This window comes from Macrobrachium rosenbergii, chromosome 1, assembly GCF_040412425.1.
Source record: "Macrobrachium rosenbergii isolate ZJJX-2024 chromosome 1, ASM4041242v1, whole genome shotgun sequence".
Taxonomy (NCBI): Eukaryota; Metazoa; Arthropoda; class Malacostraca; order Decapoda; family Palaemonidae; genus Macrobrachium; species Macrobrachium rosenbergii.
In genome coordinates, this window is record NC_089741.1 from 18,445,298 (window position 1) to 18,456,720 (window position 11,423).

Sequence of the window (11,423 nt, forward strand, 5' to 3'; positions counted from 1 at the left end):
ATTCCTTGGTGCAGTTTATATACTTCTGCTGAAATTGAAAGTCCGTGATCTTGAAAGTTTGTCGGTGTGTGTGTGTGTGTGTTAGAAGATGGCCAATAAAAAGTGAGTAAATTGCCTCCGCTAAGTCTCCCTCGTGGACGTCATCTTGCGAGGTAAACAATTCCTTGTTTGCGCTCCCACATGAGGCTGCCAATCACGTGTAAACATGTTGAGTGCATTGAGTGAAGGGCGGTTTAGATCCTCGAACAAGAAGCCTGCGAGGAAAATGAGAAGTTGACTTCTCGCTTTAATGGATTACGCGGAAATGTTTTGTTTCTGTCTTTTGAAAACAAATATTTTTGTCTCCCTTACTTAACACTTTAATTAATGGTGTGAACCTCTTAATTCTTAGAATTCTGCGATGAGGTTGCCATCCCCTTATGTTACCTCTATCCTCCACCTCACCCAGATTCAAATTCTTTGGTGGGACCTCATTACAGTTACGCCACAATATATATATATATATATATATATATATATATATATATATATATATATATATATATATATATATATATATATATATATATATATATATATATATTGTGTCTGTGTATACAGTATAAGGTTGTGCTCAACTTTGATACATGCAAAAGACAGGTGAGGTAACAGGGTTTGTTAATATGCTGGTATCCTAAACGATCAGCTTGAAAATCCAAGCCGGGAAACTAATGTATAATTTGCAAACTAATTCTGTCTGCTAAATTCACCGACACCATGAATATTAATAGGGTTCTATAGATTTTTTTGGTGGCGATTCATTAAGGGCAATGTGGCTTCTTTAACATTGTATAATTAAACAAGGCTACAGAAGTCACGTTTCCTCTCCACATCCCGACTGTGTCTGTACACCTACAGTGCTGTACTTTCGGTGGTGTTAGCTTGATTTCACTGTCACTATAAACCCTCGCCACTAGTTACCTTAAGTGGCAGCCACACGCATTTGTAACATCAGTGAACACCAGTCAGCAGGGTGACTTGTAATTCTACCATGGAATTGCTGGTATGTGAAAGGTGCATACTTCATGTTTCAAGAAACTAAGAGTGAGAGAATCTTGTCATCGGCTTGCAGAAGCCTTGAGAAGGAATTTCCCGTGAACCCATTTCATAATAATATGGGAAGATTCTAGGTGAAGAAAAAAAGTCGATTAAAGTAAATTATTTAGAATTAAGTGAAGTATTCTATAATCGGACATAAAACCGCAGTGTTTTATCTTTATACAAACCGTCACCTGAATCCATCCAGTTGTTTTTGACAGCGAAGATCTTGCCCTGACTTATGGAAGAAAACATTAAAATGTTTAGAAAAAAAACAGCAGAAGTCTATATTCGTTATACGTTAAACCCAACACTTCATCTTAACTACAGACACTTTAAAATATACCTCTGGTCAGCGTTTAACAGGAAGTACTACAACAGCTTTTTTAGACAAATCTCATTAGAATGAATAAATAAATAAATGATACATTAGTGGATTGTAGCGAGATGTGGGTAAGCTACGCCAGAGACAGCCTAGAGACAGTACATTGTAAAGTGCCAACAATTTCTGAGAAACTGCTTTGTAAGAGAAGCTAGTTTTCATACTTTTTGAGACATTTTTCGTCTGCAGAACTGGTTAGTTTTTATCAAATGCTTTCCTGCTTAGAAAAAAATTTGTAGCTTGAATGATCCTAGTTTTTTCGAGTCCTTGTCATTTGTGAATATCATCAACTGGAGAAAATGATAATTACCTTCTGTGTCATTGTTGTGGACAATGCATAGCCATAGGCTGTTCTTTTAGAACCGCAAATTACAGTTCAGCCACGATAATATCATTCCCCGCCACTTTTCTCGCTATTCAGCCTCTAGGGTTGATGTGACCTGTCATTCACCCCAACCCTACATTATATACGATTGAAAAGCAGCTGTCTCATGGATTCTGGTTTTTCCTACGGTACCTTGTATGATTTACTTGAAAGTTATCGAGAGAGAATTGCCACTAATAAAGGAGTTGCGTGGTGCTGTGGAAATTTATGGTAAAATAATTGCTTAACTCCTCTTTAGATGTAAATGTAATGTATTATACCCCAGGTGTCGTGTAGCTTTGGTGTTGTTACCAAGAAATGTTTAATTTATTACGGTGTGTTTTTGCTACAGTGAAAACTCTTAGAGTGAGCATATCGATAGTTAAAATTTTGTACTTTTTTCTTATATCTGCTTACTTGTTTTAAAAATGCATTTTTTTATGAAGCAATAGGTTATTAAAAACAAACATTCTTCCAGGAACACTATTCAGATATCTCCTGTAGTTCAGAATTGGTTGTCATTAAGACATTAATCCTTGCAGGTGCATCATCGCACACGGCTGTCAGAGTCTCCTCCACCGTTCAGACAGTCTCTTCCTCCTCCTCGTCTTCGGGAAGCGCAGCTGACGCAACTGCGAAAGGGGCTGATGCCGGCGTCCTCCCACCCCAAGCAGCTGCCATTGTCGAAGCCGCCAAGAACAAGCCTCAGCCTCCGAACGTAGTCGTGGTGCAAGGAACCGGGTCTGTCCCTCAGCCTAAGCAGACGGTTACCAAAAAGACGACGGTGGCGAAGAGCAACGTGGCGTCGTCGAGTGGCCTCTCGATTAACGCCCTGAGCGGGAAAACGAAGGTGAGGGGAATCGAGGTTTTGCTTTCGTTTCATATGAAGCGAGGGAGGGAAGGAGGTTCATCTTGCCCGGCGCTCATGCGCATCATTAATGGTTTGTAACGAGGTGTTCCTTCTCCTCCAATTGCACATGTTGTACTTATTATTTTTACTTTCATATGTACCCTTAGGTCTCTTCCCACTTTGCTTTCCAGCTTCTTCAGCGTTGCCGTAAACCAATTCCACCCCTTCATTCAAAAATAAAACTGAAAAACAAGAATGGTGATTGTGGTCTGATTAATCTAAAGTATTTCCGAGTAATGATCGACCCGGTGGCGTTTTGGTGGAACTTATATCGACTGATACCAGTGTTATCTTTGGAACAGTAATGATTCGTAAAAGAAACACAGACTGCTGGAATTGTTGTAGCAGGGCCGTCATTTCAGATTTTTGTTGGGGGTGGGGAGGGGGTTAAAGATGGTTTGGCGAGCGAAGCGAGCCTAACTAGCTGGGTTTTTTTTACTTTGAGCTATTTTATGAGCTTTTTGAAGCCACATGAGCTAGGTATTTCAGCAAAATAGGCGGACAAACAAACATTGTGTGTGACAGACAGACAGACAGACAGACAGATATAACTTAATGTGGTGACACATTTGAATTTCGGTAGGAATAATGGAAAACCCGCTGCTGTTACTTCTTAGGGCTTGGGGGTGTGAGGGGGGCCAAGTTGAGCTGGGGGCCAACTTGAGTCTTGGGGGCAGTTGCCCCCCCCCAGCCTCTCCAAAATGACACCCCTGTATTGTAGACATGCTTTATCGTAAATCGGAGGAATCAGCAGTTCCAAAGAGGTAATGTTGCATTTGACCCACTTCTTTCCACCATACTTCTGTCCGTTCGGTCCACAGTCCTTGGCAAGAGGCCAGAGCTGAGTGAGTTGAGGATTTTGATCAATGACCTAGTTAAAATCATCAGTGTCATCACAGGCCTTTTTATTTCACCATTTTCGTTTATGGGGTTAGACGTGAAATGAGTTATTTCCATTCTCCCCTGACCTGTGATCTTTATGACTGAAACCCCATCAGGTCTAGGTCTTCATCTATCACTTATATTTCTTTTATTTTTCACAATTTCTTGGGCCGTCCAATAGTTGTTAGACTTCCAGTTTTATTCTTCTGCTTTTCTGGACAGTTCTTTATCGCTTGCACATGTCTAGACCATCTCTAGATTAACTACCAAATATTAGTGAAGATCCTGAACAAGAATCGTTTTCATTTAACTTCTATGCTTTTCTAAAAGAAAAGAAACCAGGTTTTTATTGGAATTTCCCAAAAAGTAGGGGTATTTTCCATGCACTGCCTCCAGACATGGTGTTTCTCTCACCTTTTATAAGATTGATTTAATATGGAAATCAGAATATGTTGAGTTACCATATTACCATAACATTATAAAATAATTTAAGGGTAGAGTTCTTTGAATTGCTTTACTTATGTTAAAATTAAATTTTAATTTTCTCGCCTTGCTGGTAAGTGAAAGAAAAGGATGTGCAAGAAATTGAACAGAACGAGGGATTTATTTTCCAAAATTGGTTAATGTGACTGTTACAAATATGGCAGTGTTTACCATGAGTAAGTTATCTTACTAATTTGTTATTAGATATTGAATTTTACTTTGCCTTTGAGAAACTTTTAATTTTAGTTTACCGTATAAAACGTTTCCCTTTAATGGTTGGTTGAGAGAATAGGGTATTCTTCATGGAACTAGTCGTTATCGTTCATTCACAGCATAGGATTTTTATTTTAGCTATTTCTTTAACATTCCAGGCTATCACTTTTTTTTAGTATCTCTTCCTAAACTACTGATATATATACACATTTTACCATGCACATTTTACCACTTACCTTTTATTACCTTGATTTAATTGGCTGAGAATTGATTCAGCTTGTCACCCCTGTTTTGCTTGTATATGTGCAGTACTTTGCAGGCTCCTAAATTTCAAGTGTCACTGTTTTATCTCTATGTTCTTTAGCCATCCGTAGATCAATTCATGGTCATCATCCTTGTACTTTTCAGTTTGCCTCCTTTGAAACCCTTAGTACACTCCTTGGCTGCAAAGCATTTTTCTTCATTTTTACCATTTGTGGTGACTTTCGTCATTTTTACCATTTCTAGTAACTTGTCACCTTATTCTTGTTACAATCATGTGTATTTTTTTCCCTAATATCAAAAACTGTTTTGCAGAAATTAAGGCCCAACGACCCTTCCATTGTTGTCATAACGAGGCTCATTCTCAAATGCACTTTGTAACATCTTGCCAGCATATTCAGTTTCATTCATCAGTCTTTGTCATTTATCGTCACAAACACCAATAAGCAGAGCAAAATTTGCAAAAATAATCAGTTCCACTATCCTTTAGATGTTGTGATCTGTTCACAGGTATGCTCTCTATTCTTAAAGATGTAAGACAGTCTCAAAACCATGTGTCTACTAAACTCATTTTTGCTAGCATCCTCTTACTGAAGCCCCTCCTACATTGGAAAAAAATGCTAAACCACTGGTGACAGACTACTGTTCACATTCCTTTATCTTTCTATTTCTCACACATCTCCCTGGACACAGAAGGATATTTCCCACTACAGTACAGATTGGAATGTGTCAACTTCATGACGAAATGTTTTATTATATCCAGTTGGCCACATAAAATCTTCCTAACTTTCCCCACTTTTGCTTCCTTTCGTAAATCAGACATAATACTGTACTCTCGTTCTCTGTTAGAATCCTTTTCATATAAGCAAAGGGATGTGCCTCACTGCAGGTTCTGCCCTGAAGTCTTGTACCTGATAAGAAGAACCTTTACCCTTTTCATCTACTTAACAACCCATCTGGGTATTCACTTTGGTCCTCAAAAACAATTTTGTTCTGGCTCTTCCACACTTACATATTTAGATGCTACTCTCCTCCTCTCTCCTGACAAAGCAGGTTTCAACCGCTAATATATAGTGCTCTTGCCACATTTATCTACACTGCACACCTTTCAGTCACCATTGTTTCTCTTTCTCTTGCTTTACATCTCTGCTACGCCAGATGCAACGTTGAGAAGTGAATGTTTTCGTTTGGGGAAAAAATTTCAAAAGGTAAATTGTATGGTAGGGCAATACAGTGGCTTGCCATGATATTTTTTTCATGGAATAGGTATGTAGAGTTTGTCGAGTCAAACTAACTTTCCCGGTGGTATAACTTGATTTAATTGTAGAGGTATTATGTTATTATATTAATCAGGCTTATCAAATTTTATACTCGAATGCTTATTTAGGATGTAAGTACTGTAGTTGTTTTTTGTAGCTGGATATTGAGAGAGCCAGTCAATGTCAGTTATTCCTTTGAATTCTAGTGCAGTAAACCTATGTTATCATCATTTTGAATTCTATATTGTGTAATGGAAAACACACAATGATAAGGGTGTATTTTACTATTTTTCTCATAATTGTTTATTCCAACAGGTGGGCGAGAAGTATGAATCAGGATTCAGCGTTTCCCATGAAGAGTTGTGTATCAACAATGGGAGAGACCTGAAAGTTCTCGTGTTAGTCACGACAGCTCCTGATCATGAAAAGCACCGCACAGCTGTTCGACAAACATGGGGGCATTTTGCCATCAGGAAAGATGTGGTTATGGCATTTGTTGTTGGCAGAACCACAAATGCCAATATCCAGAGTAATATAGACAAAGAAAACGAAATTTATGGAGATATCATTCAGGCCAACTTCATCGATCACTATGCTAATTTGACCCTCAAAACCGTTTCCATGTTCGAATGGGTGAAAACCTATTGTTCGGAGTCCCATTTTGTCTTGAAGACAGATGATGATATGTTTATTAATATGCCTTTGCTGCTAACATTTATCGATTCAAAGAAAAATGACAGACGGGTTATGTATGGCCGTTTGGCAAAGGGATGGAAACCTGTCCGAAACAAAAAGAGCAAGTACTATATTGATGTGGCCACTTACAAAAAGACGAAATACCCAGATTTCCTCACTGGTCCTGCATACCTATTTACCAGTGACATCGTGGACGACATCTACCAGAAAGCTCTGGGGACAACGTTCTTCGTGCTTGAGGATGTGTTAGTGACTGGTATTGTTGGGGAAAGTTTGAGAATTAGAAGAGTTGGAGATTCTCGTTTTAGAAACGAAAAAATCAAATTAACAGATACATGCACACTCATGAAAACCGTGTCAATCCATATGGTAAAGTATGAAGAGCAATTTGATATATATAAGAGGACATTAGATGGGAAAGCAAAGTGTAAAACTGGATAGTTGAGTATACGTGAACTCGCCATTTTTTTTTTTTTTTTTTTTTTTTGAGTTGGCCATATGAGCTGACTACAGTATAGTATATATTTACCAATGTGATATACTTTATATATAAATGTATATATATATGCTCAAATATGGCTCCATGTGTCTGTGATTCTCCATTTTAAGAGTTGTAATGGAAATGAAGGGAAGTTTTCATCCAAGTCTAGTCCATACATCGCATGATTGACAATAGTCTCGAGTAATCCTCGTGCACCAGTAACATAATCACATATTGTTCAGAAACTTAACACGATGAAGACCTCACATATTTGAAAGTAATCTCGGTAACATGAGCCAAAGATAAGCAGAAAATGTGAATGAAGATGACACTTGGAAACTTATTGACTATTCCGTCTGCTCAGAAAGTTGTGATTGAATGGTGTATTGTGTATATTTTGTTAATGAGCTTCCTGTATGAGAAATACAGAGGGGCTTTTATTCTTGGAGTGCCAGAATGCTTTATAGTAAGTTAAAGATATGAAAGTTAGCAATGCTAATCATCCCTCAGTAAAAGAAGTGAGACCCTGCTATCTGTGATGTGAACTATTTTCATTTTCCATTTTTTGTTTCTATTTTACTTGTGAAGCTGTTGCTTTGCTGGTAAATTATTGTGTTGAGATGTTCCTAGTGTGTGAGAAAGGAGTATATCTGAAATAATCGACTTCACATTTCTCTTCAGTTGTAAAAAGATTAATATTATTTCTTTATAAATACTGTAAAGGAGTTTTTGTATTCCATGAGTACACTTGCTGGTAGTTAGCATGTTGTTCTAAGTTTATCATGAGATTTTGTAAGTAAATAAGAGTGTGATAGCATGTGATTTGTAGTTTATATCATCCTTATGCCATGCAGATCATAAAGAGCTAATTTCAGTTATTGTATAGAAGTCTTCGTAGGCAGCTTTTAATGTAGCCTGCCACAAGTGTAGTCATTGTTAATGCGTAAGTTATTTTTTGCAGCATAGAATGTTAAAAATCCTTTGGTATTAAGATCTGACATCATTTCTCTCGACTGTGGAAGCAATTGAACGATGCATAGTGTTTTCTATCGTAGACTGTCCTGTTAATGTATCCGATTATTGGGGACTTTGCTCTTCATGTATTTCAAATTAGAATATAACTACTGAACTGTTGTCATGTTTTTATTGTATTTGTAAATTCATTTAAAACTTGCTAAGTTTCTTTATTTCATATATGAAGGCACTATTATAGGATAGTTAGATTTTCAGTATGTAAAGTCAGGTTGTGAGTGGTAATTTAGCTGTCTACAAGCCCACTATACACATTGGGCATAGTACAGTTTCTTGTGTTCTGTGCTGCAATTTTGGTACTGTAAAGTATACCCCTTAGTTTTTAGTTCCATGTGCAGAAAACATAAGAACCAGGATTAAGGCGCCTTCTCAATCAGTTACAATGATTTAGCAAGTACAGTGAATGGAAATCGTTTGCTCAAGTCTGTTGTATTGAGAACCTTTATAATGTACTTATTTCTTTCGAATTAAAGAAAAATTTAGCCGGGTTAAATAGGAGATTGATGATGCATAAAACTTTCATATATGGTCGGCATATGCTTACGGAATACAACACAGCACATGATTGTTGTAAAAGACTTCGTGGATCTCTCCAAAAAATATTTTGAAAGCTGATAATACAAGTATTAAGTGCCTTGTTCACAAGGCCTAAACTTTGCTGTAGTTTTACTAAAAGTTTAATCAAAACTGAGGGTATAGTATTATTTGTGGAGTAACTTAAAACTAATATAAATTTGGACTAGCTATATTAGAATGGAATTACTAATGTATCTTGTTTCCTGGAGATGGAAAAAAAGCAATATTAGACACTTCAGAAGATTTTCATGAGGATGGCTATAGCCCTAGCAAGTGCCTTTATTTTTTCATATTTCATGTTCATTATACACATAACATGCTCAGAATATAAATTATGTCATGAAAATAGGTTATGTATATAAATACAAAATGCATCACCATTACATCCATGCATATCTTAATGTGGAATTAATCATTAAAAGGAACGAATAACTGTTTAATTTCCAGTCCTGGGGTGTTCATGAGTATAACTGCTGACAAGTCAAGGATTGTGAGTCTTTAGAGAATGTCTTTGAAATCCTGTGTTGTGAAGGTTTATGTAACGTTTTCGAGAATTTCTGAGGTTGATACATTTTTAGAAATAGTTTTACTGTCTACCGAAATAAATTACAAAATGTATATTGAAATACTGTAACATCTTTATTTTTTATGCAAACCATTGGCTGTGTGCAGATTGTGGTTGCTTTAATAAGGTATTTTATGTCGACGCGTGTTTTCATTTGTAAATGAATTTGTGTTGGTTTCGGGGTAGCAGAGTGCTATAAACATTGCAAATTTTGCTATTCAAAATACAGTAAAACAACAAGTAAAGTTTCTACGACCAAGAATCAAAAAATTACAGCATGAATAATTTTCTTTACATTTTATGAATTCTGAGTGTTCATGAGTATTAGTGTGTTCTTTATTTGTTTAAAGTAAGACAGTGAAAATTTGTCATTAAAACCGTTTTCATTTTTTAATTGCTTCTTAGCTTAGAAATGGTTTCATGACCTTTCATTGAAACAAAAATCCGCAGTTAATAGCTGAGAGAATGTGAAGTTAATGTAGACATTCCTAAGACAAATTTTAAATAGCACAAAACATTCACTTCTTTTTATTGTAAATATATTATTGCATCCAGACTTCATGGCATAAATGATAGTATTTTTACCTTATTTTGGCAACTCTAGTATGATTGCGTATGATCTCTAGCCCATTTTGCTTCTGGCTGTCAGTTTTAAGCCGTAGGTGGATATCCATATCCACTATTACCACGATCAAGCGTGTATATGATAACAGTTTGCAATATCCTTTACATTATCTTATTGATAATTACACACATGGGATTTTATTCCTCCTTTGACAGGAATGTAACAGAGTATAATAGGGACCTCTTGCTGTGGAAAAGTTTTCCATCCTTGGAGAAATGGAATTCTGTTTGTGCAGGGAATTATAAACGGGAGACTATGACCATATCATTCACAAGTTGAATTATCATTAGTGATAAATATTCTTATGTGAAGCAAGGATGGGTATTGCAGGAAAGTACCTAATGTAACAACTTTCAAAATTCTTACGTATATATATAGTAAGCTTCAGCTTACGTATTGCTGTAGACATTAGCTTAGTTGTTTGAATGCAGTTATAGTAACTTATTTCCTTAAGGTGTAATTTAAGCTAGCATTTTTAAAAGTCCTCTTTTAGATCATAATCCAAATTTCATCCATTTCATAATACATGTGGACATTTCATGTGTGACATTCTCCATAAGATATATTCAAACTGTGATACTGTAATCTGAAATATGCTTCACTTCAGTCATCAATTTCAATTCAGATCATCTCATACATTCTGCACATTAGTAGTAGTGACAGAAAGTGCCAGGTAATTTGTGAACAGTTTTACACTCGGAGCCAGAAAGAGGTGTACTTTTTTTTATATATATATGATCTGCTCACATTAAATGAAAGGCCTGTCAGGCATTGGGTGCTTTTAGGGACAAAGTATTACGTACTGATAAGATTGGGTGATCTCTGCCCCGTCAGTTTATTTTGAATTTTGAGTAATATTGATACTCTTAAATTTTTTAAGGCTATTAAACATCAAATTTGTTATATCTGGAATCTTTTTGTTTTTTAAAGTTAATATGAAAGCTAGTTATATTTATATTGGTATGTTTAATTGATTGTGGTACAGTATACTTCAATATTAACTTGCATTTTTGTTGAGCATGTAAAGAAATTTGAAATGCTGTCCATATTTGTTCACTATCTATAAATTTGTAATTATTAGGTGATCTGTAATGTAGTGAAAGGGATTTTTATATAATAAATCATTGATGCAGTGTGATGTTTTGAATAAAAGGGATCTTTTTTAACACGCATATACTTGACCTGGTTTCAGGTGTAAGAAACAGCACCACCAATGCCCAGTCAGAGGTTAGTGATTACTTAATCCACTTTACATTATACTGTTTTTAAAGGAAGCTTTTAAAGTTGTCTTTTGGTGTTGCAAAGTGACTGAAGTCAAGCAAAAAGTGATAGCCCTTGGTTGGCCCAAGTGAATCCAATACATCCTCAAAAAAACAATTTAACAAATACAGTATAAGACAGCCCTTCTCATTGTCGAAAGTACTGACCAGGTATATTAATGTCTCGACTGCATATGTATGCAAATGGATCCAAATATTGAAAGTTTTGTGTCATCTTTTTTAAAAATATTATTTATTGCTCAGCTTCACTTCTGTCTGCAGAGAAGTTGTCAATGAATGAGATACTGGAAAATTTGATGGCCTAATGGCAGTGTTTGAGTAACATCTGTAATATCGT

General features: G+C 36.1%; 1 protein-coding gene across 2 annotated transcripts in view; it reads left to right on the plus strand.

Annotated features, from left to right (window-relative positions):
- Positions 1–10,972, plus strand: part of LOC136838659 (uncharacterized) — a 178,124-nt gene extending 167,152 nt beyond the window's left edge. For both annotated transcript variants that reach the window (XM_067104121.1, XM_067104037.1), the window contains exons 4-5: positions 2,366–2,673; positions 6,147–10,972. In XM_067104121.1, coding sequence (XP_066960222.1) covers positions 2,366–2,673; positions 6,147–6,968 — 1,130 coding nt within the window. In that variant the 3' untranslated portion in view covers positions 6,969–10,972. The remainder of the gene's footprint in view (positions 1–2,365; positions 2,674–6,146) is intronic.
- The last annotated feature ends 451 nt before the right edge of the window (positions 10,973–11,423 follow it).